The sequence below is a fragment of the Brachyistius frenatus genome, unplaced genomic scaffold, assembly GCF_029030835.1.
Source record: "Brachyistius frenatus isolate BFR_SWC_R1_liver_20210118 unplaced genomic scaffold, ASM2903083v1 Contig_7, whole genome shotgun sequence".
In the NCBI taxonomy this organism is placed as follows: Eukaryota; Metazoa; Chordata; class Actinopteri; family Embiotocidae; genus Brachyistius; species Brachyistius frenatus.
In genome coordinates, this window is record NW_027210606.1 from 3,836,844 (window position 1) to 3,864,038 (window position 27,195).

At 44.8% G+C, this 27,195-nt stretch overlaps 1 protein-coding gene across 3 annotated transcripts; it reads right to left on the minus strand.

Annotated features, from left to right (window-relative positions):
- Nucleotides 1–754: 754 nt before the first annotated feature.
- LOC138615811 (protein tweety homolog 3-like) lies at nt 755–27,170 on the minus strand. 3 transcript variants are annotated; one of them, XM_069689644.1, is made up of 15 exons: nt 26,629–27,170; nt 25,376–25,567; nt 17,545–17,741; nt 12,831–12,942; nt 12,504–12,724; nt 12,052–12,147; nt 11,856–11,928; nt 11,648–11,723; nt 10,488–10,543; nt 10,267–10,359; nt 9,834–9,926; nt 9,575–9,711; nt 7,546–7,719; nt 5,800–5,875; nt 755–4,247 (listed from the first exon to the last, which is right to left on the minus strand). In XM_069689644.1, exons 2-15 carry the CDS (start codon nt 25,499–25,501, stop codon nt 4,113–4,115), a joined length of 1,665 nt encoding a protein of 554 aa, XP_069545745.1. In that variant the 5' UTR covers nt 25,502–25,567; nt 26,629–27,170; the 3' UTR covers nt 755–4,112. The 3 variants fall into 3 exon arrangements, with proteins under 3 accessions (XP_069545745.1, XP_069545746.1, XP_069545747.1); XM_069689645.1 differs by lacking the exon at nt 7,546–7,719 and having other exon boundaries at nt 26,629–27,169; XM_069689646.1 differs by lacking the exons at nt 5,800–5,875; nt 7,546–7,719 and having other exon boundaries at nt 4,142–4,247; nt 26,629–27,168.
- Nucleotides 27,171–27,195: the final 25 nt, after the last annotated feature.

Consider the following 27,195-nt stretch of genomic DNA (forward strand, 5'->3'; position numbering starts at 1 on the left):
AAAGCATAAATCCTGTGGTGTGTCTGGGACATGTGAAGCTAAATTAGCTCACATCATCAGTCACTTTACATCCTCAGTATGTGTGACTTTTTCTCTTTTTTTTTCGCAGTCAACTTTCAAAAGCCTGCAGTCATTCATACGACATCGTGTTGGTTCTCTGCATAAGCTGAATGTTCAGAAACAATACTGTGACTTCTTGAGGGCCCCATCTGGAGAAAAGCTGTCACGGTGTGTGAAGTCATCCACACACATTTAGTCTGAAACAACCTTTCCAGTGATGACCACCAGGTGGGGATAAAAAAGAAACAATTTATTATACTGAGGACTCATGTTTATGAGTTCAGGAGTCAAAAATGTAACTTCCACTGTACTTCTGTTAATATAATCAGTTGAAATTGCTGGTAATAAACTATAAAAAAAAAATCTAAAAGCGACCAATAAAACATATCATTCGGATTTCCCTCATAATATTTACATCTAATAGGTGCAGGGGAAAGGAAAACTGTTAAAGCGTCAGCATGAATAGCTCTCATCAATGTAAAATATATTGACAAATGTTGGGATGAGTCAAGATTAACAGGGATTTTTGTCTCATGTCGTCACCATTACTCACTCTCCTGCTCTATTCAATGTAATTGGCCCAATTATTGATTTTTATTAAGCAAGAGGTGACACATTAAAATGAATCATCAAAGAAACAGTCTCAGTCATAAAAAAAAAAAAAAAGGAAAAGAAAAAGAGGCAACAATCTTGATCAGTACGTTAAAGTTGCTTTAATTTCTTTTTTTAAAACATTTATTCCAGGCTGAATGATATCATTACCACAGTTTTGACATGTATATCATTAATATCTTAGTTAAACCATCAGAAAATAAAAACAGCCATAGAAAACATTGTTTGTCTGCCACATCTGGACAGAGGTGTGTTTGAAGTCCTGCCTGTACCACACACACACACACACACACACACACACACACACACACACACACACACACACACACACACACACACACACATTACTGACTCTTAAACATGAGTGTGGCTCTTTTTTTATTCATTTTTTCCATCAAGACGAGGACTAGGTCTACGAGAGCACTGCACAGAACTTCAAATACACCTTTAAGTCAGGTGTGCAGACCACACTGGAATAGTCTTATTAAAACATTGCAAGACAGAGAGTCATTCACCATTAATAAGAGAGGAAAAATGCTGCTCTTGCCTTTATTCTCCTACAAAACAGCTAGCTATTATTTTATCTTTAAAGTTGGATTTTTACAAGACATAGAGAAATAAAAAAAACAAAAACAAAAAAACACGTTGTGATATGAAGAGTGTTGTAAGAGTTTAAAAACATTATGAAAGGCCATTAATCAGTGACTAGTCCCACAGATCTTAACACTGTTTGCATCGATGGTGCAAAAAAAACACACTGTAAAGTACTAGAACCATAGGTAGCATTGTTACCATAACATGGACATTTCCTTTCTAGTAGAATCACACATGTAAGATTGTCTCGCCAATACGAGAAGTGGTCATTGATTAATAATACAAATATTAAAATGCTGTACAGGAATGGCGGTTGAATAGTGTTTGTATGTTAGGGGCTTCTGCTCACTCAGCTAACTACGGGGGTTTCTGGGGTTCTCTGAAATGCACCTACTTCCTACTACATCACCCATAATGCACATGGTCATCAGAGTGGGAGGGCGTGCGGTTACTACAGCGCTGGATGTGAATGTAAACAGGACAAAAGTAGGGAGGGAGGGATGGACTTTATGTGATACTGCAGTGTGCATGGAGTGTGTGTGTGTGTGTGTGTGTGTGTGTGTGTGTGTGTGTGTGTGTGTGTGTGTGTGTGTGTGTGTGTGTGTGTGTGTGTGTGTGTGTGTGTGTGTGTGTGTGTGTGTGTGTGTGTGTGTGTGTGTGTGTGTGTGTGTGAAATGACTCAGGCTTGGATAGGCTGGCCCTCGCTTGCTTGCCAGTCACACACACTTGATCACTGTACTCACACAGAGTTACACTGAGATAGAGCGATAGGCAATCACGCTGCAGCGATGTCACGCACACGGGTTCACGACTACATGTTTTATACACTGTACACGGGGGTTTCAGATCGGGAGGAAAAAGCCACTGGCAGTGTCCCGGGCAGTGAGTTTCACTTCTCCATCTCACAAAGTCACCTTCAAGAGAATTTGTGCTTGTGGGAAGAAAAAAAAAAAAAAAAAAAGACTCACTATGGATGGCTAAAGGTTGCTCGAGTCACCAGTCAACAAAATAAAAGCACAGGAACAGAAACAACACTACAGTTGGTCACAGTATCACATCCTGAATGTCAGCTTATGATAAAAAACAAAAACAGGAACAAAACACCCACTGTCCTTGACGTTTATGTAACATTATTTATATCAGGGACATGATTTTTTTTTTTTTTTTTCAGGTTTCGGGACACAATTACCATTCATTTTCTGATTTTTGTATTCTTGATCACATCCCTGAATAAAAAAAATCATTAAAGTAACAAAAACTTTTCCGTCCCTCCTCGGTCCTGATCGTCTTCAGGGACCGTGGCTGCTTTACATAGCACCTGTCAAATGTGTAGTCACAATAATCTGTCCATTGTTTCCCTTTTCGAGTGTCTCTCCCGTTCTCTTCGTTTATTTTTCGCTCCTGTTTTTCTGAGACATCCGGAGGCAGTAGGAGATGAGGACAGAATCCCTCATTTTAGTATTCAGTTTTTTGGCACAGGTTGAGCCTTCTTACGTCCATAGTCTCCGACTCCATTTCCCCAAATTCAAAGCAGTTTGTTCACAACAGGATTCCTGGCTCATACTCGAATAATACTGTATGTGCACGAGTATGGAGAGAGACGTGGACACGGTGAGCTCACGATTCAAGTCTTAGACGTAAATGTTAAGCTAAATGCGGATGTGGTGGTACAGTTCAGTTTCTATCTAAACATGGCTTTCTGATTCACTGGCTTGTTATTTATACAGATGAGTGTTCAGTTAGACTATCCACATATTTTGTTTGTGTGTGTGTGTGTCTGTGTGTGTTTGTATGAGATACAGCAACAATTTCCATGATAAACACACAGCACACCACATAACCAGTAAGGATTTGAGTCTACTTTTCATGAAATCAGAATAAAGCACACGTTCACTATTTACAGCTCTGTACAGCGTGCGTGTGTGTGTGTGTGTGTGTGTGTGTGTGTGTGTGTGTGTGTGTGTGTGTGTGTGTGTGTGTGTGTGTGTGTGTGTGTGTGTGTGTGTGTGTGTTTGTGTGTGTGTGTGTGTGTGTGTGTGTGTGTGTGTGTGTGTGTGTGTGTGTGTGTGTGTGTGTGTGTGTGTGTGTGTGTGTGTGTGTGTGTGTGTGTGTGTGTGTGAGCTTGTCTGTGTGTGTGTGTGTGTGTGTGTGTGTGTGTGTGTGTGTGTGTGTGTGTGTGTGTGTGTGTGTGTGTGTGTGTGTGTGAGCTTGTCTGTGTGTGTGTGTGTGTGAGCTTGTCTGTGTGTGTGTGTGTGTGTGTGTGTGTGTGTGTGTGTGTGTGTGTGTGTGTGTGTGTGTGTGTGTGTGTGTGTGTGTGTGTGTGTGTGTGTGTGTGTGTGTGTGTGTGTGTGTGAGCTTGTCTGTGTGTGTGTGTGCGGTCTGAGTGTCGGGGAGGTCGACTGGTGAGAGTGGACGTCTCCACTGGAAGGCGGTGTGCAGATCGCAGTGGAGCGGGAGATATTTGCAAAGTAGAAGAAGCAACTGCAGGGAGTCCCTTTTGTTGCAGTGCATTGTGGGTATGTGGGCTGATCCATCCCAGCAGCGGTGGGAGGAGCAGCGGCGGTGTGTGTCCATGAATGAGAGAAGTAGTGATCGACCGGGATGGGCTTCGACTGTAGGCGAGACGTAGAAGTTGACCTCCAGAGGGCGGTCCGTTGCTATGACGACAGGTGGATGAAATGCGTTGTGTCTGGTGGACCGGTTGGTGGAATTCGGCGGGCCTCGACAAAACCGGGGTCCCGTTGGTGCTTTAAACGCGCTCAGCTGTGGTGTGTGAGCGTCATGTTGGGGTCTTGCTGTTGGCTGTGAGAACTGGATCGAGGCAGTGCTGAGGGTAGAACCGTTCTCTAGTGGACTGAGGACTGTGGTCGGGCAGTGGGGTGAGGCCGGCTGGCCGGGTCCAGTTGGTCGTTGGGAACGGAGCGTCGGTTCTGGTCTGGTCGGTTGGTGGCCAGGTACTTTGCTCTCATACTGGAGGTGTACTGAAGAGACGGAGGAAACAGACGGAGAGAGAGAGGAAGCGCAAAAGAGACGAGAGTGGGAACCAATGAGAGGCGGGGAGGACGAGGGACAAAAAGAAGACATGGAAACCATGGATGGAATATAATTAACCCTTATTTATACTGAATATCAGGAGAAATGTAGAAATCACAGTTAATAACACATTGTTATGTAAAAGATAGATGGATGGAGTGATGGAGTGAGATAGATAGATAGATAGATAGATAGATAGATAGATAGATAGATAGATAGATAGATAGATAGATAGATAGATAGATAGATAGATAGATAGATAGATAGATAGATAGATAGATAGATAGATATGTACAGCATAAATACTGTGACCAGTCATTTGGACAGCCGGGTTTGATTACAACGGTCATTGATTAATTCTGGATGATGTTGTTATAAATTAGCAGATGTGCTTCATTCGTAGTTAGTGCTCTACTTCTGATGTAGTAGGTTAGCCTGGTATGAGTTAGTGGTCTCTTGTGAGCTAGTTACATTTGGCGGTCTCTGGTTTCCACACAGCCCCCCCCCCCCCTCCCCCTCCCCCCCAACAGCCTTGTCTAAGAATGATGGATCACGGCCATTTTGTTGGCTGTTACAGTTCAACAGTGGAGGCGGGAGATAAAGTGCTCCTGTGGCTGCTCGATGGTGAAAGGTGAGGGGGGAGTGGGGGGGGGCACAGAAACAGAGGACACATACACCTCGACCAGAAAATGCACACATAGACACACTGTGGGGAGCGGGGAGGGGGAGCGGGAACTTTAGAGGTTTGGGCTCGAGTTGGTTCGAGGGCAGAATTGTCAAAGGTGATTGATCTTGACTGCAGGGTTTTGTCATGTAGCAAAGAATGCATCCTAAACGATGTTTTAAAAAAAAAAGTAATCATGGTAGATTTTGCTCTTTATATATTGTCAGTCCATAGTTGATACTGCATGGATCAACATGCACAGCTACAGGCCCAGCAGCAGCTTGTCGAAGCCACGACAGTCAACAGTCTTTTGTTTATTTTTGTTTGGGGTTTTTTTTTGGTCGGTAGCAAAACTGACTTCTAGTCTGCAAGTTCTCCTCACACAGCACTGACAGCCATGGTGAAACCAACCAGACGTGTTACATCAGAAATAGAGGACAACTTCGAGTCGAACGTGACCCGACGATCATCAAACCAGTCAAGCCCCTCTTATGATGCAAGTGCAAATCCAACTAGCAACAGGCTTCTGTTCAAACTTCCAGTCATCCCAGGCTGCCAAAATGACCTTCATGAAGGCGATCCATGATCACGGTCTAGTTTGAGCACAGAGGACACTTGCAGTGGTGTAGGGATGGGGGGGTGGTGGAGGGGCTACCTTCCAATATCCACACATAGCATGCTATGACAACTTCAGAGACGGGATGAAGGGAGGATCGTTTCCTTCCCGTTACACTTCAAATGCCATCTCTGTGGGGGTTTGTGAAATGCTTCCCAGCTGCGCTGTGGGTATTGGAAGATAGCTGAGGGAGAGTGTGTTCTAGAAAGTGTGCACTTACAGAGGGTGGAGGGGACTCCCTGCCAATCAGGGGGGTGTTCTCACACCGAGGGTTCTGAAAGTTTGCGTTCTGGCTCCTGCATTATAGAATAAGAGGTTACTGCATGTGGTCACCCTGCCACCGAGCTCTTGATCTGTTGCTGCTCTGTGGTCTGCTCATCATCACGACATCATGACCTCAATGATAATCACAAACGAGACACTTCAGCTTGGCGCCCATCTAGCGAGGGGTTAACCACCTCTGCCACAGTCCAACATTGTTAGCATTCTTTCTGAACAATGCACAGAAGATACATGTTTTCTCTCACTCTGACTCGGTGACATGGGGAGGGACAGGAAACTGGCCTCGGGCATATATTTTAAAAGAACTATGTGTTTGTAATTTGTGTGGCAACATTTCAACTGTTAAAAGATTCAAGAATACATTGAAACATAAAATATTCACGAATAAAACTTTAAAAATTCCCTGAAAGCACAATTGAATAGGAAGCCAAGACTATTTTCATCATTTCTGGTGTTTTATCTACCACAGAGCAGCTGGTGTTCAAAATAAGACACCTAAAACTCTTAGAGGCTATTCTAAATGTCTGAAAACAAAAATATGCTTCATCTTAGTGATGCAAGGAGTCGCTGGGTGTGTGGGAGAAGCCCACAGGTGTAACACCAAAACAGTATCTGAAATAGCTCTAATTGTTGAAGCCACATAACTCGATCTTAAAATGATGTAAACAAATGAAGAGTAGGATAAAGTGTAAAGTAACTTTACTTTACTTTGAGGACAAATAAGTGGTTTTGCATGCTTTGGTTCTTGACCTACAAATGTTTTATTTTCATTACTGCCAAACCAGTTTCCAAAGTTTCTGCAACTCAACGTTATTGAGCTGATTTCTCAGGATTGTGGGGATAATTTGGTCGCTTGCAGTGGACTCTTGTTCTTGAAGGGCAAATTTAATAACATGCCAAAGACCTTAACTTAACTTTGGCATAAAGAAAGCTGGTGAAATATTCAGTTTAGGGCGAGTGTCCTATGGTTTGGACCAAAGGCAACCTGAATCAGGCAACCTGAACAGCAATAAATTCCTCCAACAACCCTGCAGTAAGCTGTGGAATATGTAGTCGTCAATATCGTTAAACATACAGGAATTGTTATTGGTCCAAAACATAAAAACATGGTCCCTCAATCATCAGAAGTCAAAAATAATAAGACTTTCAGTGCTATGTTCTGATTCATGGCTTCGGTTCCCATATTGTGCTTGACGGGCTTAAAGAGAAACAAGCAGTGGCAGAACTAGAGACATACATCCTTATTTCTCTTCTGCATTTTCTGTTGTATTCAGAGCAAGCAATTCAGTCCTGTGGCAACAACACGTAGCAAGCAGGGTGAAATTATTAACTTCTGCTATGCGAGTGCAAATATTAATTTTCTGTTTTCCTTTTTAAATCAGGTTGTTGTTGGGTTTTTTTTTTGCGAACATGGCGGGCTTTAGACAGGCGAGGCTGGCTGATACAGCAAGCAAGCTACTTTCTATCAGCACCAAAGGGAGAGCTAGTGACGGGATCTAAACAAAGAGACACACACACATTTTTGCTTTGACGGTGTGTCGCAGCGGACATGCGAGCCAAACATGATCAAGATGAGCTTCTCTAGCTGGTCGCGTCGCAGGCAGTGAGCGTCGCTACGCTGCTAGTCTGGGTCACACGGGGAAAGCATCAGCTGGCAGGCAGAGTATTGATCCTGCTAACTCACATGTATTCAGTGACGGGGGCATTGCTGACAGTGTGCGCTGTAGCGGGCAGGCTAGCTTCGCTACCGTAGCTGGAGCCACAGCTGTAGAGACTGGGCATGTGAACGCGGTACAGGTTATCGTGCACGCCGCCGCGGGAGGCGCCCGACTCGTCCTCTCCGTCTTCCTCATCCGTCCTTCAATTGGTCAGGGTGAGGGCAGGGCACGAGAGGGCATGATGGATAGGAGGAGGGGGTGGGGGGGGGAGGGAGGGAGGGAGAGGTAGAGGGGAGGGGAGATCCGAGAGAGACAACAGAGTGTAAACAAGCGGTTGAAGAGGAGGTTAGGGGGGTGGGAGGGGGGAGGGGGCGGGGAGGTGGACTTGTTCTATCAGGAGTCCCCCAGTAGATAATAGACTGGGTACGGCCATGCCTCCAGCCCCAAAGCAGCTGAACAAGAAGAAAATCAACATGGGCAGCATTCATCTACAAAACAGATCCACTACTAAGCACAGTGGGGTCCAGAGAGGACACATGAAGCTGGGTTTTTTTTTTTTTAACGCTGTGTGTCGTCACATAATATTAAACTGTAAGAAAATGGTAGACTCTTTGATATAATTTTAATAGGTAGAAACATGCAGTCATTTCCTTCATGCAGGCGTCCTATACTGAGAATTTGCTTCCTGGTATTTACTCTCCATGTCAAACTTTGAGAATCCTTCTCCCTTGGATAGAATTCATGCATCTCTGTGGGCTCCATGGAAATCAAAGCAAAAAAACATCAGGAAAAAAGGAGATAATATGGCGGATTTGGGCAAACCATTTTCAGACACAAAATGGTCAAAAATGTAAAAACGGCCAGCAAACGTAACAGAATGAGGCATCAAATAAGATGTGTGCTGATTTGGAAGTTGGATCTCTGGCTACAGAAATGTTCAGGATTCTCCACAAAATGCTTGTACACGTGTATATGTGGATCTTATATTTTCCTCTTGTCTAGATCGGCTGTCGGCATGGTAGCAACACCACATCGGACTGGAAATGTCTCAAAGAAGTAAAGAGGCAGGGAGCTGGATGAGCAGTGTTTAAGCCTGGCCCTGTGTTAACAGAGAGGTGGAGGAGATGTTACTACCCTGACTGGCCACGAGATGGAGGCGTTTCCCTCAGTCAAACAAAATGGAGTAAAGCTGTGCGGCCCATCGAACAGACTCAGTAGTTGCAGCACAGTCAGTCTTATAAGGAAGCGACCCAGTGAGCAGTTGTTCTTGTTAAAGTCAGGGGCATTATGGATGCTGCTTAATACCTGCTGGGCCATACACTGGCATTGCTGGTGATTCCTACCCAACAAACAAGCACTGAACACCACTAATATGGCACAGCTGTGTTTCATTATTCAAATCAGCGAGAAGATTATAGTCTAGCGCTCTTTCACTGATTTTACCACAGAATTATTTGCTCGTTTGAGTGGTGTTGTTTGTCTGACCGTAGGGTCGTCCAATCTCCTCAGTATCTATCCACCATCATTCGCTGAAGCCCGAAGCATTTCCAAATCAGGACAGGGAGAGAGGAGGACGGGAAGGAACAGAAGGAGGAAGTGGGGCACAGAAAAAAAAAAAAAAGTGGTGATATATAGTCTAACACAACAGTGGTGCTCTGAGTCCGTAGAGGAGAAAGGAACATGAGATATAAACAGACATTGAAACAAACAATCAGCCAGACTGGCGGTGCTAAACGGCAAACAATAAAAATAAGCGAAAAGTTGCGAGAGAAAAAACGGATGGATGCAAAGACAGGCAGGAAGACGTACGGTAGGATACAGCAGGAGGCAAATACACTAAAAAAAATGACATGCATGGAAACCAAGTAGATTCTTCATACATCTCTCCACTGTTTTCAAGTCCATCGGCTGAATTCAGTTAAACAATTACAGTAAGAAGTTAGCGCTAGTAACATGTCAGTCGTTAGTGTACAGATTAACTGGAGAAATGGGCACCGGGATGTAAAGCTTTATGTGTGGCTTGTGTGTGTGAAGCTGTGGGTGTGTGTGTGTTACCTCTTGCCAGGCCAGGTATGAGGCACACTGCACACAATAGAGGAGAACATCAGAGCGGTGACGAAGGAGAAGAGGACCAGGTAGATGACACCCTCCACGCCGTCATAACACAGCCCAGTCAATGCTTGGACGTAGTCCTGCGTGTTGAGAGAGGGGAGAGGGAGAGGGAGAAGGAGGAGAGGAGAGGAGTCAGCTGGTAAGAAAAGTCTTGGATTTAAGGACATCTCTCTTTTAACACAACACACACCAAGTGACTCACCATGTGGAGGCTGCGACAGTCAACCAGAGCCGTCAGCTGGTGAAGACCAACCTCAGTGGAATTCAGCACAGACTGGATTTGCTCGAGACTCCCCTGCGCACACAGAGCAGAGGTTACACATGCATCCGCCTTCATGTGCAGTACAGTACGTCCACACACACACACACACACACACACACACACACACACACACACACACACACACACACACACACACACACACACACACACACACACACACACACACACACGTGTTTTGCAACTGGCACTTTCATCTCATCTCGCTCCCACTGATGCAAATCCACTCATCCGTGAAAAGAAAAGAAAAAAAACCTGCAGATCATTGCTTACGTACACACACACACACACACACACACACACACACACACACACACACACACACACACACACACACACACACACACACACACACCTTAGTGTTGGGATGATCACGTGTTGCTGATCTCAGTAGCTCTGCCACATCATCCTGCATCTCCACCAATGCTTTGTGACTCCCTGACAGTCTCTACAAAGCAATACAGAGACACCAGAAGCTCAAACAAAAACACAAATGCATCAAACTGCTTCCCACTTCCCTTCCTATAAATCCCATGAAAAAGAAAATGCTGCAACAACACAGATGAACAAAGTTACCTGCTGGAAGGGGTTAATTTGTCCAGAGCTGCACCTCAAGTAATACTGCAGAATATCTGAGAACACACCAATGTACACATATCAGTAATAATAATGCATACATTTGGGATACACAGTTTAATGAAAGAAAGATAAACACTGCAAGTCCAGTCAGCGTTGCTCTACTGAGGCATGTTTGCAGTATTACTCAGGCCTAAATGTGTGTGTGTGTGTGTGTGTGTGTGTGTGTGTGTGTGTGTGTGTGTGTGTGTGTGTGTGTGTGTGTGTGTGTGTGTGTGTGTGTGTGTGTGTGTGTGTGTGTGTGTGTGTTTTTAAATGTGTGTTACAGAGGCAACATCTGTGCTCTACAGCAAACAGATAGAGCGGAAACAAGTGACAGACAAGAGGACTCATTAGACGAGTGAGAAGAGAGAAGGGAGGCGGGGAGAGGAAGAAGAGGAGCAATTGAGAGGTAAAGAGAGATGAGGAGAGAGAACAAATCACACCAGGATCTTAAATGAATAAGAAAAAAAATGTCCTTAAATTATTTTCCTTTTTTTTTTTTACATCTGAGACAAGTAGGAGGACGAGCGAGCGGGGGGAGTACAGGGTTGCTGATGCATTGCAGTCAGCAGAGAGAGAGTAAGAGCTTTTAAGATGCCAGGGTGTCAATCAAACACAATCCCGTTGGAGACACTCACACTCAACACACACACACACACACACAAACACTCGTTTCTTAAAATAGAAGCAACATGTCAGGGTGAGATTCAACTGTCAGTGAGTCTATTCTAGATGTTTCTGCTTATTTGTCAACCTACAGTATTCCTCAATGAGGAGTCCATTGACCAATACACATAATTGAGTATATGGTTGATCATTTATAAGATACTTTGCTTTTTTTTTTTAAGCAGTGGAGAGTCTTCCCTCATCCGTGGTTTACAAAATAAATCTAAGTGGTTTAAAAAGATCATAATACACACAATCTTTGACTCTTCCTTATGAAAAACTGGATCGTTCAATCTTTTTTGTGATTGTTTGATCTAAATGCCATGTGCTTGCAGGCAGACACTGATTTGTTTTTACACCTCACGTCTGAAAGGTTTGTCATAAAATTACCCTTTAAAAAAAAAAAATCACTGCTGCCAGTTCACCAGCCCTGTCTTTTCTTGTCTGCATACCTTGGTTGATGACATCATTCTCCTTGGTTACCCTGGTGATGTAGGTATCGGGGGAAACGCAGAAGTCGCTGGCTGACTGTAAGAGTGTGAGCACACATGACACATCAGGCTACATCCACGCTGAACACGCTCGGTCGAGCAGTGGGTAGAGGTTACATCATTGCCACGAGCCGGAGAGCTCGGGCCATGTTGCCATGGTTACACTTACAGCAGCGACAGCCAGTTCCAAGCCCAGAGACCCCCAGCTGATTATCAGAGTCAGAACCCCCAGCAGACATACCCTGAAGGATGAGCAAATCAAAATAAACACGAGATTCAGCTTACCAACAGGACACGACATGTCCGGACAGGATTTGATGCGTCCAATAGGAGAAAGGTTTGAGGTATGATGTGAAGGAACGTACCCAATCAGAGTGCCTCGAGAGTTACGTATCAGACCAAAGAGCACCAGAAGACAAATGAGTACGTCAAACAGCAGCAGGCCGAGGTATCCCAACCACCTGTAAATACACAAATACATGATACACTGTTTCATGACAAGGATTTCACGTCACAACTCAAGAGGCAGAGGGTGGTGGTGTCTTCATCCTTTTATATACACCACAGAGGACATTTCACAAGGTTTTACAATAAGAAGACTGGACGTGTCCATGAGTTAATCTACTGTTTCAGTGTTAATGCAAATGTATGGTGCTGTATGGGTGAGAGTCCCTGGATTTAATGGTGTTAACATGCCACACATCCTCTGAGAGCATTATTTTTCCAGACATCACTGTAATACTTCATGTATGAATGCAAATGCAGTTTGAGCCAGAAAATACTCTTGCAATTCAACACAATACTTGTTAGCACTGACCTGTAAAAGTCGAAGGCCTCCGTCTTGCGGGCCAAGTCCTCCAGGGAGATGTCGGTGTTGGACCAGAAGGGAATGTCCACCATGAGCCGCACCAGCTCGTCCAGCTGTCCCTGCAGCTTCTGGACGATGGACACGTAGTCCGTCTGATCCTGGAAGGCCGTCTCCAACTGGACCAAGCTCTCCTCCACGGTCTGGTTTAAGGCTAGGGCACTGTCCGACACCTAGACACAAAGAATATCATCAGTCGGAGTTCTAATTGGGGTTTTATTTTGGAGGGTTTTTCCCCACAAAAAAAAAAAAAGTATAGCAGTGGAGCAGATAACTCACCAGTTTCTCCACCCCGGACACGGTGCGGTTGGCATGACGGAGGGAGTATGCCAAACGATTGGCTCCATCACTCGACTCCCCGTTTCCGTAGAATCCCACAGCGATGCCAGCGCTGCGAGGCAGAAAATAGGAAGTGCCAAGTGTTAACACAATGACTAATTCAACCTTGAGTGGCATCAAATTCATCAACATGGTTGGAAGTCAACAATAGATTTTCTTTTCTTTTTTTCTCTTTTGCCTCACACATATTCTTAGATCCATACACGAACACACGCAGCAAAACTGCAGCACTGACAGTTGAGTCGTTGAGTGCAGTTCCTCTGTTAACCAGCAACAGGCGACACTGAGCTCTGCTATACTGTCACCCTGAAGCCTGGGGCACGCACGGGGCTACCAGGAATGATTCACACACACACACACACACACACACACACACACACACACACACACACACACACACACACAAAGAGTCTCCACAATAATTGGGTCACCAGACCGCAAATAATATGATCCTTCTGCAGCTCTGCACCCACATTCACACTTTACACATGCTATAATATCTGGGGTTCGCGGCCCCGACACCCGGTCTTCCGAACCCAAGCCCTCCATAACCATGTTCACACCGCAGCTCACCCACCCACCCACCCAACCCCACTGCAGAACTCTTCTTTTCACTCCCTGTTTTGTCACACAATCTTTAATTTTCTCCCTCACTCTGTAAAAGCCCCCCCTTTGTGTACTCTACTGTACGTGTGCACGCGTGCGTGTGACTGTACGCTTTGTGTTGATGATGTCTCTGTCTGCGGCACTCGCACCAGACAGGTTTGTAGGGAGAAATTTATGGCCGTTGTTAAGGCAATTCATTCTAGCCCATTAGATCTTGAGTAGCCACTTGTTACAACAGAGTTGACTTGTGTGTGTGTGTGTGTGTGTGTGTGTGTGTGTGTGTGTGTGTGTGTGTGTGTGTGTGTGTGTGTGTGTGTGTGTGTGTGTGTGTGTGTGTGTGTGTGTGTGTCAGAGCTTTACAATGTACGTGTGACATAAAACAATAAATACAGATAAGGAACAATAGATGAATACAAGCGTGGAGGCACTTTAATGTGCTTTGCGTGTTGACGTACACATTGTTTCTTTCATCTGCTCATTTCCCCACCCATCCCTGCCTCCCACCATCATCTCCCTCCATCTGATCTCAGTTTAAACAGTAAATCATCTCCCTCCTCGTCCTCTTCTTCCCTCCTACCACCCATCCTCTCTCCCACTCCCCTTCATCCATCCATGAGTTTCATCTTGCTGGTTTAATACCTGCTGCTCCTATCAGGGGGTTTCACCAGTTTATTAACCAACAGCTGAGGATATGAGACATATAGGGGAATGTCCAGTAAGGTAAATGTTCCGAAATCAAATAATTGACAGAAAACACAAACCAGCTTAGTTTGGATTTTAAAAAAAACAAAAAAACAAAAAGACATTCACAGAGGAAAACACACATACATCTCGAGACATCATTTTGCCTGAGGAACAGCCAGCTGCTCTGAATGACGCTACCTTAGAGAGACACACTTCTGTTTTAGTCTCTGCTTCAGTCCATTTTCAGCTTAAATGAACAGACATCATAAGCCTAAAAATGCTTGGCTGCAGCTAAATGAGCACAGAAAAAATACACTCCACTGGATCCCAGCAGATGAGACAGTAAATTATGTTTTCAGTCAAAAACTGAATTCAAGTCCAAACCAAAATAAATGCAGCCACTTAGCGGTGCAGCCCAATAACATGTCTTATTTTATACCACGTCCTACCTGACACACACAAACTGCTCTTTCATGGAAACAGCAGACAGCACAGACACCTAATCACATTACTGACTACAGTCTGAAAATATTATCAGTGATATGGGGGGGGGGGGGGGGGGGGGGGGGGGGGGGGGGGGGGGGGGGGGGGGGGGGGGGGGGGGGGGGGGGGGGGGGGGGGGGGGGGGGGGGGGGGGGGGGGGGGGGGGGGGGGGGGGGGGGGGGGGGGGGGGGGGGGGGGGGGGGGGGGGGGGGGGGGGGGGGGGGGGGGGGGGGGGGGGGGGGGGGGGGGGGGGGGGGGGGGGGGGGGGGGGGGGGGGGGGGGGGGGGGGGGGGGGGGGGGGGGGGGGGGGGGGGGGGGGGGGGGGGGGGGGGGGGGGGGGGGGGGGGGGGGGGGGGGGGGGGGGGGGGGGGGGGGGGGGGGGGGGGGGGGGGGGGGGGGGGAGCAACCAATCATTTTTAAGGATGCATCAATTTGATTTTTATTAGAAACCATACTGACTATATTTGGTAGCTTATTTCATTACAAATGCACTTTTCATAAAGCATCCACAGTCATGTTAAGTATTTACATTTCATAATAGCTCTATAGAGTAGTTTTAATGATCTTACTTTCCAGTGCAATAATAAAATTCAGTGTCAAGTGCAGTCGCAGCCAGCCGTTGTTCTTGATGCACCAGCGTTCCTGGCCTCATGTTACCTTCCACAGAAACGATCAGAAAGATTTCTGAGCACTGCAGTGTGGCATAGATTTCGAATGTGTGAAAAAGAGAGCACTGAATTGACGTATTGAAGCTACTACTGGTAGAGAAAACGTTGGATTGGATATTCCCAATCATTTCTATTTTTCATTAGTCTAATGATAAAGAAATGATTCTTTTATTAAATGTCAGAAAAGAAAAAAAAAAAAAAACATTCCCACAGCCCAAGGTGACCTCTTAAAATGACTTGTTTGTGCCTGTCTAGCATATTTACTCAGCTTATTCAATTAATTGTTGCGATGCTGTTTGGTATTTCACTAAATAAGTGACTAAAACAATCAATAGTCAAATACGTAGATTATTTTTTTGTTGATTTGGCTCATATTTTCAGCACAGTGGTAACAAACGCTTGCCAGATACAGCTTTTTCTATCTAAACACACTGCACCTGCACATAAAGGGAGGAAGTCCACATGCAGATGGCATTGTGCCAAAAATAAGATATGATGTCATACTAAATTGTGGATAAAGAATCACACAGACACACAAAAGCACACGCGATCACACACAAACACATGCAGGTGCTGGGATCCATATCAAATATTTAATATGAAATTTTATAGCTAATCATAAAATATTAAAACCTCCAAAAAACACACACACACACACACACACACACACACACACACACACACACACACACACACACACACACACACACACACACACACACAGCTTCCCCTGACTGTATAATTCATTTCTCGTCTCTGCATCAAATCTGCTTCTGTCTCCATGGCAACCTTTCTAGGCCAGGGAGAAGGCCGAACAGAGAGAAATGATAAATAAAGGAGGGGGGCTAATGGAGACGGAGGAACGGGAAGAGAGGGAGAAAAGAGTCGGTATAAGAGAAGAGAAAGAAGAAAAATGTTGAGAGAGTCAACGAAAGAGGAGGCAGATACTGTATGTTTGTATGTGCATTTGTGTGATAAGAAGAGCAGAGTCCACGCAGCCCAGTATCTGTGCTCAAAATACACTCGACCCTACATCTGGCTCACTTAGGTGAAAGACCTCAGAGTGTACACACAGCCTTCAGACTCAGATAAACACAAACAGAGGAGTGTAACCACCTGGCTGGTTCCCTGGGGCGTGACATGGGCTATGACGTGATCGGTGCAGTAACTACATTTACACCCATAATGGGGTTTCATGAGAACGCCCTCCCTTTGTATCTATATTGTCATCGTTTCATCTTCCTTATTTTACATATTCAAAAGAATATCATCCTCTTGTGATACAGAGGGGGTTGAACCTGGAAAACTGTCGTTAAAATGTTGGAAGGAAAACACGATTTTAGATTCAAGCACATTCAAACACATGTAATTGTCCATAATGTTACCGTGGTAACTATGTGACCAAATGCATCTTTTAGGGTTGGCCAGCTGTCTTCATATCTAGTTTTCATATTGTCTGGTAGTGTAGTGATCGTAAAATACTAACTTTGTCTTTGTCAGCAGCTTGTTCCTCGTGGATGGTGATTTCTGCCTTCCTCCTGTGTGTTGTGTGTGAATGTGTAATCTCTCTATCTAAACACGTGAAAAACTAGCTCTGCTATGTTAAAACAACAAATGATATGAAGAGGACTAATTTCAATATAATTGAAAGTAAACTGTCGGTGATTATAGTCATTTGCTGTATAAGCATACACAAGTGAATTTCCGGCCTCCGCTGGAGATGTGAGGGCCACAGAAACAGGTCACGCTGTCAGGACTGACGGATTGGAAATGGAGCACAAACCGGTTGCCCAAAGTTACTGATCAGAGACACTTGATTAACACTGATTGCAGATTTTATTGAAACAGAAAAAATCAGTACTTACTGTATATTTTCAATCATTAAGAATTAACTTCATCGCTCATCGGAACAAGCCTCGTGTCTGTCTTGTGTTGTTATGGTGACAGGGTCTACACAGCTATGCATTGCTGAGCCAGCAAATCGTTACCAACATTTGTTTTTTCATCCCTAGAGAAAAGTTACCGAGACCAGGCTACAGGGCAGTTCTTTAATTGTGTGATTAAACATATCAACCCTCCCTCACTGAAGCATCTCTATTGTAAGCAATCTTATAGTCTGTGGCATGTTCGCAACGGTAGTGGGAGTTAAAACTCCTTCAGACACATGTGACTTTACTGCAGTGTACAGAAGCGTCACGACGAGAAGTTCTCACCTGCAGACGAGTGTGGCGATGATGACGCACCAAGCGGTGCAGCAGCAGTCGGCGCTGGGCTGCTGCGAGTGCGAATGGGAGTGCGAGGAATCGTCACTCTTGCGTCGCCGGCAGCAGAGCCAGAACGAGTAGAAGAGGAGGAAGAGGAGGTCCAGGGCCAAACACAGCAACGCCACAGAGCCAAGGAGCAAAACAGACTGGAGAAGACAGCGACAAAAAACAATTAGTGGGGACAAGAAATTTGTGACTTCATAATACAATTTGTGTTGCACTTTCCATCAAACTTTTTCTTTGAAAAGGAGTTGTCCTTATCACAGGGAAGTGGACCGTTTCGGATGTGGGTTAAGGAAACAGGAAGCAAATTAGCTGATATGAGCAGAAACCAGATACACAGACATGATTCAGTCGATGGATGCGCACAAACTGCGATCCCCTCTCCAGCTATTTGAGGCAACAAAATAGTGGCTGTTAAATGAGCGTTTGACGGATACCATAAAAAATTTGCACCGCATTGTTTTTGCGCACCATCAAACATGCACACCTCCGTGGAGGGCAGCGGAGGCACGGCTGCCGGGGAGCTGTGCACGCTAGAGACCCACCACACGGATCACACACCCTTTAAAAGCTTTGAAGTGTAAAAGTGGAAAGGGGTGGTGGGGGAAGACAGAAGGAGGAATGGAGGGGGGAGACAGACTGGAGAGACATACAAAGAAGATGTGAAAGAAGATGACTGAAGTGAAGACTTAGAAAGAGAGAAGTGGATAAGGACAGAGATGAGGGCTGTTACAGCAATTTGGCTCGACTTGATGAAATCTTTTTTTAACACACACACACACACACACACACACACACACACACACACACACACACACACACACACACACACACACACACACACACACACACACACACAGAAATGTTGACTTTTCTTCCCCTTCTGGGATAGTCTGGAAAAGTCATTGAACTGCAGGACCATACAGTGACAGAGGCACGCTTCTGGAAAACCAAAATCTCCACCTGCTAGACTACTTACAGCAGACAAAGATATCCCTCCACAGATCTGCTCAGTCTGACACAGGCCTCCTAACTACTGTTTTTTCTACTGACCTCGATTTCTCCTCACTGCCAGCCAGTGGTTTCCTCACCCTTTTTTTGTATGTTAAAGTCTGCAATCGTGGCAACATCAAGCATAAATTCTGGGGGAGTGAAACTGATTATTTTTCGTACATAATTATTGTATTTTTGAAATATTTTCCTCTAATTTTCCATTTTCAGGACTCAAACAATAAAAGAAAAGAAAGTGAAGTAAGCCGGGGTTAACCCTACAATTTAAGGCCGTTGTGAGGCCATTTTGTGCACCGCCTAAAACTAATGAATGGAAAATCATTGTGGACAGCATCAAAACTAACAAAATGACTTATCCCAGATCTAATGGTTTGAGTTGTTCCCCTGTGGTCTTCTTTAGCAAGTTTTGTCTTTAAGCTTTTTAGGTGTTGATTAATTATTATCTGCATGAGCTTTTCCAAATTTTTGGAAAATCTTACACACATATGTTAATAATAATGTCCAAAAATGATGTGAAATAACATGACGTTTTCTTTGGGGAGGACTACCAAACCAACACCAAATATGTGCACCTAAGTCTTCCGAGTACCTACAGAAAACACTGGTACCACACTGTGTTTGTAACCCCTTGTCAAGGGCTACAGTCAAGTTAGTGGTCCTATGAGACTGTACCTCGGCACAGCAGTGCTTTGAGCTAGGTGCTTACAGGAACAATGCCAACATGCTGGTGTTTGTTTGCCATTGTTTCCATCTTAATTTAGCTTTTAGGCATGCTAACGTTTGCAAATTAGCATTAAACCCATAGTATGGCCAAAGGTGACGGTATTGTATGTATTTAGTCACATATTAGACAACTAAACATTTTTAGCTAATGGACTTTCTGTTTTGTGGTTTTTATTTCAGTCTAGGTTATGTGTTTTCTGTTTTACTTTGTAGTCACTCACCCCATGTGTCTTGGTCTACTTCACTTCCTGCCCTTGTGTGACTGTCTGCCCCGCCCTGATTAGTTTCACCTGTCCCTCGTTGTCCTCCTCTCCCTAGTGTATTTAGTCTGTGCTCTCCTTCCCTCTTCATTTCAGTTTGTTTTCCTTTGCCTGTCATGTTCCTGTGATTTTTTTTTAAAAAAATTTTACCACTTGTGTTCTGTGTTCCTGTTGGTTATTCATTGCTTTTAAAGTCTTAACTTTAAAATTTGCATCTTTAGTTCTTTCTGGACTCACTTTTTTGTTGTCAGACAGACACACACAGACACACACACTTTAGTTTGTTTTCGTGAAACCTCCTGTTCCCATGTCAGCGTTTAGGTCTTTCCTGCCTTTGAATCCAAACAATGGTGCAGCTAGATAGAAAGCTAAGAGGTCCTAAAGGTTACTACAATTCATCTTAGAGTGAACATGAATGTCTGCATAACAATTAATGACAATCTATCCGGAGGTTGTTAAGAAATTTCAACATAGACCGAAGTGAACCAACATTGCCACGAGCCTTGCTAAAATATGGACTCAAGAACTAGTCACACTGAAGCCCACTGATGTTGGTCACTAGCTGGTCTTTGAAGATATAAATGTCTTTTCCTATTGTTTCAGACAAACAATCTTGATTGGTCAGCATGTCCTGGTTAAATGTGAACTGCAGCAGATGTGGAACCAGGCCAGCAGCATCAACAGGGCCACAGCCAATCTAAGCAGGCTAAGGGGTCACGAGAACACTACAGTGGATTTAATACAGAGGTGACCTGCAGTGGTGTAATGTAAAGGGTCACGAGGGTTAATCAAACAGGACCCCAAAGCACAAGTCTCAGTGCCTGCTGGGAGCTTCAATGTTCTTCTATTGTCTGAGTTGCAATGAGCTGTATCACTGCAAAGTTACAACTATCATGAGAGAATTGTGTGCATATCTGTGTTCGTTTTGATTAAATTGTCCTCACGGGGAACCCAACTGGTAGGCTATAAGACTAAGAAGAATCAGTTCACTGCTTGTTCCGACCAGGTTAAAGAAGATGAGCGGAGGACAGGAGGAGGGGATCGTGATGGGAGGAGGGGAAGATAAGCTCTGATTCCTGAGTCTCTGGTATTATCCTATACTATCTATAGGCTTAGTGCCATAGAAGGTGTGTAATAGTAAAGCCGTACGGTGCACCGCTAATGCATTGTCAGATCTCTTGTGACTTTAAAATCAACAATAGGGATTCATATAATGTTGTGTGAAATGCATTAAGCTTTGTAGAATGGGAATGAAACCTCATGCTGTCACGACAAGATGGATGTTTTCATGGCAACCATCATAAGTCATGCTTCAATAATGACAAAGACATGACGCAAGGTGATAGAGAAAAAAAGAGTGGTTAACAAGTAGGGAAAGTGTAGAAAGTATTTTCATTAAAAATGCAACTTCAGAGCTGAAGAAATTAGCTGACAGTATTTTCAAACAGTTTTATTGCTGGTTCAAGTTTCTCAAATGTGTGGATTTTGTGAAGACGCGTTCTTTCCATCATATTTAACTGAATGCAAACTGAAGTCTGGGTTTTGTACACTTTGATTAAAACAGTTTGAAAATGTAAAAAAAAAAAAAGTATTAAAACATTACAACATAACAGGAAAATAATCAACCTATTTGTCACTATCAAAACCATTTTTTTAAATGCAGCCTTATAAAACAGTTGAAGTCTATTAAGCAAAAACCTTTTTTTTTAATATATATATCAAAATTATTATTCGCTCAAACAAATGTCTGGAAATTGTCAGAAATGTCCATTACAACTTTAAAATGTATTCCAACCTATCCAACCAAACTATTCAATATGTTGCAGTGAGTGCTTACATTTAAGAAGCTGTCCAGCTATTCTGGATAAAATGGCGGAATTTTTAAGTTTTGAAGCATTATGTCCTTTTCTATTCATTTTATGCCACGAATATAGAATAAACCTTATCACAGTTTAAAAATACACCTCATGAAGTAGAGGATCTATTTATTGGCATTGAACATGGAAATGTATAATTAAAAATTTCAGTTTGCCCTTTAGGCTTTGTGAACTAGCGGCATCTAATGGCAGATATGACATAAATACTTTATTATACAAAGCCTATAACTGCGGTCAACTCAATCATGTCAGTGCTAGTGTGCAACAACATCAAGCAACAACAACTGTCCGGGGTCTCTTGATGTCTGGTGTATGAGCTTTATGTTAAAGTTATACTCTGACTGAGAACCAGCACTCTCGAATAACGTCACCCTCCTCTTTGTGTGCATGATGGCCGCTAGATTAACTGTTAGGCTGACAAACCATCGGGGCAGATTAAGGGTGGCTCAATTAGCTACTAATAACCATTGTGAGCTTGGTTGTACACGACACGAGTGTGTGTTCTTAGAAGTGTGTGTGTGTGTGTGTGTGTGTGTGTGTGTGTGTGTGTGTGTGTGTGTGTGTGTGTGTGTGTGTGTGTGTGTGCATCTACCCTGCTGGAGATCAGCTTGCAGGCTGGAGGAGGGGCAAAACGTTAAACTCCCAGGCACACTGATCTACTTTCAATCTGTCCATTTAAAGTGTGTGTGTGTGTGTGTGTGTGTGTGTGTGTGTGTGTGTGTGTGTGTGTGTGTGTGTGTGTGTGTGTGTGTGTGTGTGTGTGTGTGTGTGTGTGTGTGTGTGTGTGCGCGCGCCCTCACAAATGTGTGTCTGTGTGTTTGAGCTGACAGGATCAATCACTTCCACTTCGCTGAGTTGTCCTTGCACTCTCCCTGTCAGGGTGTCACTCCGTAGTCTGGCCTTGCCTGCTACTATCCTCTCAACTTCTTTCCAGAGGCAGTGACTGACCTCGACTTCATGATGCTGATATTTACCTGGATCACTGGGTCAAGGAGCACCCACAGTACCAACTCAGACAAACATCCTAGAAGACTAAGACAGTAAAAAAGCCTCGGGATGGCCATCTTTTTGTCTTTGATCCACTCGGATCCTTCTCAAAATGAGATAATATCTTCCACTGAGCAAACTGTAGCATCAAAATACCAATTACTGCCTCACTTTCCACAGCTGGGAATATGTATGTGTGTGTTATTACAGGTCACATGATTCCTCTGTAATGTTCTGCAGCTGTTTTAACTGTGGCTGGGAGCTGACGCTGCGATTCCATAATACAAACACACACACACAGACAGACACACACACACACACACACACACACACACACACACACACACACACACACACACACACACACACACACACACACACACACACACACATTGCCTTGCAGAACCTCGGGGTAAGAGCTCCTATTTCAGCTCTCCAGGAAGAAAAAAAAAAAAAGAATAAACCCATTTTCTTAAAAAGAATAACAAATAAAATAAAAAGCCACAGAATCGGCATCCCCAATAAAGTCAAATGCTGAATGTGTGTTTAAGAGGAAAAGTTTGGGTGTAAGAGAGCAAAATAACTGAGTGAGTGAGTGAGTGAGTGAGTGAGTGAGTGAGTGAGTGAGTGAGTGAGTGAGTGAGTGAGTGAGTGAGTTTGACTGTGTGAGAAGAACGTTTTGCGCAGGTTTGGATCTTAAGAGCTGAATGCAAATGAACCTGAGCCGCATCCCATCAGAAAGAAAAACACTACACAGAAGAATCTCTCTCCATTGTGTGAGGGTGTGTGTAATGCTGTGGTGTGGTGACGGACCCGGCACTGCTGAAGGACACTGTGTAGGACCTTGTTTTTGTGTGTGTGTGTGTGTGTGTGTGTGTGTGTGTGTGTGTGTGTGTGTGTGTGTGTGTGTGTGTGTGTGTGTGTGTGTGTGTGTGTGTGTGTGTGTGTGTGTGTGTGTGTGTGTTTCTCAGCTGGATGAGTGGACGCATGAAAAGCCTTTGAGACAGATATACTGAGCCAATCTAAAGACGGGCTTCAGTGAAAGAGTGAAGGAAAGAAAGAGAGCATTCTTTCACAACAGACTACAGCCCTCCCTTCCCATCCACCCCCCCCCCCATCCACCACTCCCTCTTCCCTCCTTCCCTCCCCCAGTCCAATTCAACCTCCTTCTTCTTGTTCTTCTCACCCTCTGTCCCTCCCTCTGCCTCCCCCCGTCTAGCCAGAATTAATGATTTCACCCTGAATAGGACCCCTATATTCGTTCTCACACACACACACACACACACACACACACACACACACACACACACACACACACACACACACACACACACACACAATAACGCAAACCCTGAGGGAGATCTGTGACCTCACCTCAGCAAACAACACCAAGTGCTAAATACGCACTGACACAGAAAGCCAACATACTGTACGTGACATATATACATATACAGTTATAGATAATATGCACAACTGTACGTAGATATCGTGAACAAACACACATATAATCACAGTGCAAAATGCTCACTGACAGAAACCGCCTCATCTGCTAAAACATGTCAGGATGTAATTAGTCTAAAAAGGGGGTCCTTAAAATTCCAGTGAGCACACACACTGACACACACATGCACAAAGGACCTTAGTTAAACACTGAAAGGCTCGCAGGAAGCGGCTATTTGGCAATTTGGAAGCACCTCCCATGGCTCATCAAGCCTTCTCTCTCCCCTCGCCTCCAATCAGTCTCTTTTTATCTTCCTCACTCCTCCTCCTCCTCCTCTTCTGTCCCTGCTTCTCTCTCCAGTTCTCATCTCCCTCCCTTGTCCATGATGGCCGTGGGTGCCTTCCCACGCTCGGCTCTTGAACTCACACGCCCTCCCTCCTCTCCCTGCACATGTCAGCAAACTACATTGAGGGGCGGCTGCAGCGCATGAAATGTGAGAACCTAAACAATGTGTCTCGGATTTATGCGAGCGAACCGGCTTTCTGCTTTCTACTGCAGAGACCTGGAAGTCACCTTGTTTGAGGATTCTAATGAAATGCAGCAAAACTGGGCCAAAGCCCCTTTTCTGAGAGAGAGCCGCTCTCTAAGGCAGCGGTGCCGACTCAGTCGGTCTATAATCAAAGAATGACTGCAATTATTTTTGTTTTTAACTAGTTCTATTGACTCAGATATTACTTATGATTTCCCTGTTGATACATCTCATTTTAATCCAATAAAATATCAGACGTTTGAGGAGAAACATGCTCTGTATATCCCAGATCCCACTGTGATGTGATACATATTACATTTACAAAGATAAATGAGCATAAAATTGGTAACTTTTAGAAACCAGAACCAGAAAATGTTCATTATTTTTGGCATGATAAACAACTAATAGACAACTCCATGGATTACCACACTTCTAAGGGTGTTTGGGGAGCCAAGCAATCAGTACCTACTCACTACCTGACATCACAGATTAGTAACTAGTGCAGAAGACGTGTTTTTGTCTGTTTCTTTCCCGTCTTTCTATCCACCTCAGGACACCTCAGATTTACATTGACTACTATTTGATGAATCAAACCGTAATCTGCTTCAATTATCAGTCCAAACCAATGGTGGAGCAGCAATTGTCTCACCGTCTTGATTCAAGGACATTTCTGTCTCTCACACACACGCGCAGACACACACACACACACACACACACACACACAGCATTGATCGATGCAGTGAGGGAACCCACAACTCTGTGGCTGCGGGACAGTCTCAGTCACCACTTGGCCACTCTGCTGTGAAATTACAGTGTGGGCAGGTGGCAGGAGGTAGGATAAGGTGATGCTGCACGATGAGGGGGGGAGGAGGGGAAGTGAGGGGGGGGGTGATGAATTTCTCGAGTGGGAGGTAATTATTCCCTCCTTTCCGCCCTGCGCTTGTCTTACCTTCTGGTACTCAGAGTCCTCCGGCCTGAAGTCACTGCTCACCGGCTGAAATTCGATGTTGAAATGAGGCAAGCGGTGGAGCAGATTCACCCACCAAGGCGGAGAGTAGTTCACCACGGCCGCCATCCTTCCTTGACGCAGCTGCCTGCCGGCTGTCGCTTCACTGTCTAAACCCGATTCCTCACACGGACACTGCAAAGAAATTCACGACCACCTGTCACGGCTTTGGCAGAGCTGGAAAGACACTTTGAACGTCATTTCCACCATGCAGATGCAGCATACAAAGTCTTTACCACCAAAACCTGCATCCCATAAACAGAGTAGCCACTGATGGCTGACATTATTACGAGGCTAAGGTGATGACAAACGTGCCAAAATATTGCATACACTCTTAATTCGTGAATTTTAAATACACGTGCAGAAAGTATCCCGTTTCAAAAGCCACAGATTATAACGTGAATTGTATGCAATCATTTGTTTTTCTGGGAATTTGCATCAATAAAAAATGAATCTCTGGTAAATCACACCTTTCTGTGTGTGCAGTTAAAAAGACTGCAGTATGACATCAAATTTCAGTGCATCATAATTTGTATTTTTAAACGAGATTAATTTGTCATTTGAAGGGTTTGCTTTCCTCCAAAGTGATGCATTGTGTGTTGTTGACTATAAATATGTCATTAAACGTGCCTCCATCATGATAATAAGTGTGCGACATATTATTAGTCTCGTGTCACCAATAAACCGTTCAATTGAATTTGAGGGACCTTTGTGGAAAGTATTCGTCTTTGTGAGCAGATATGAGGTCATACTGTACATGAATTATGGCACGACGACAGCGACCTCGTATCACCCACTTTACGCCCAAACTGCAAAAAAAAAAAAACACACACACACAAGCTCGGTGAGGTAAAAAAAAAAAATCAAATGTGTTGTGGACGTGGAAAAGGGCCGTCGTGTCAAACCCCCACATCCCTGCTAGATTTACGGTCCCAACACATGGAGGTCAGCTCGGTCCGCGACACGTTTCAAGATGTATCTTATTTTCTCTCAGTCAATAAACCGTGAGCTGGGATTAGACATCTTTATCCTGCTTTGTCCGCTAAAACTACCGCAGTCCCACCGAGTCGTCAAGGCAACGCGGAGGAGACGAGGCGAGAGTCCGCTCCGGGGCTGCGTGTCTGTGGACATCAAAGCCTCTGTGAACAGGGACGGGGGACGGGGGACAGGGGACAGGGGACCGGGTTACAACCTACCTCGTGAAGCCCCCCGGGCGGATGCGGACTCTCCGTTCAGCGTCGTGTTGGGAGTCCAGACCGGCGTGTATTTGTTCACCTATTGTCTTCACACATCCGGCGGTGGACTTGAGCACGACAAGCCGCGGGCTGCTGCATCAACGCGGCCGTACGGAGCCAGCTGCAACGAGCGAGTCGGCTGCAGCCTCCCCCCCCCCCCCCCGAAACCACGATGAAAAGACCCGAACAACGGCCACCGACCCCCCCCCTCCCCCGATCCGCTCACATCTCACCGAGACGCCTTCACCGCTTCGACCTCCTTCCCCGACAGAAACAGCGCTGCGGCAGATTAAGGGTTAAACTCTTTGACCCGCAACCCGGTATCTGGTTTTTGTTTGTTTTGTTTTTGTTTTCGTTGTCTTCCTTCCTCACGGTCGGCGCTGTTCCCACGAAGACCGTCGGCTCAGTGCGTTTTTGACGCGGCGGCTCTTCAATTGGACGGTGTTGTCGGAGCGTGAAGCAAACACGGTGTTTTAAAAGCCGCGGAGGACGGGGCTTTGCGGCAGCTCCGGCTCTCTCTCTCTCTCT

Bases quoted from the DNA above. Each gene is read 5' to 3' on its own strand.
- LOC138615811 (XM_069689644.1), bottom strand. From the start codon at position 25,501: ATGGCGGCCGTGGTGAACTACTCTCCGCCTTGGTGGGTGAATCTGCTC. The intron at 12,725-12,830 runs GTGAGTTATCTG...CTTTGTGTCTAG, and splicing joins TGTCCGGGGTGGAGAAACTG to GTGTCGGACAGTGCCCTAGC. The intron at 11,929-12,051 runs GTACGTTCCTTC...CTCATCCTTCAG, and splicing joins TCTCGAGGCACTCTGATTGG to GGTATGTCTGCTGGGGGTTC.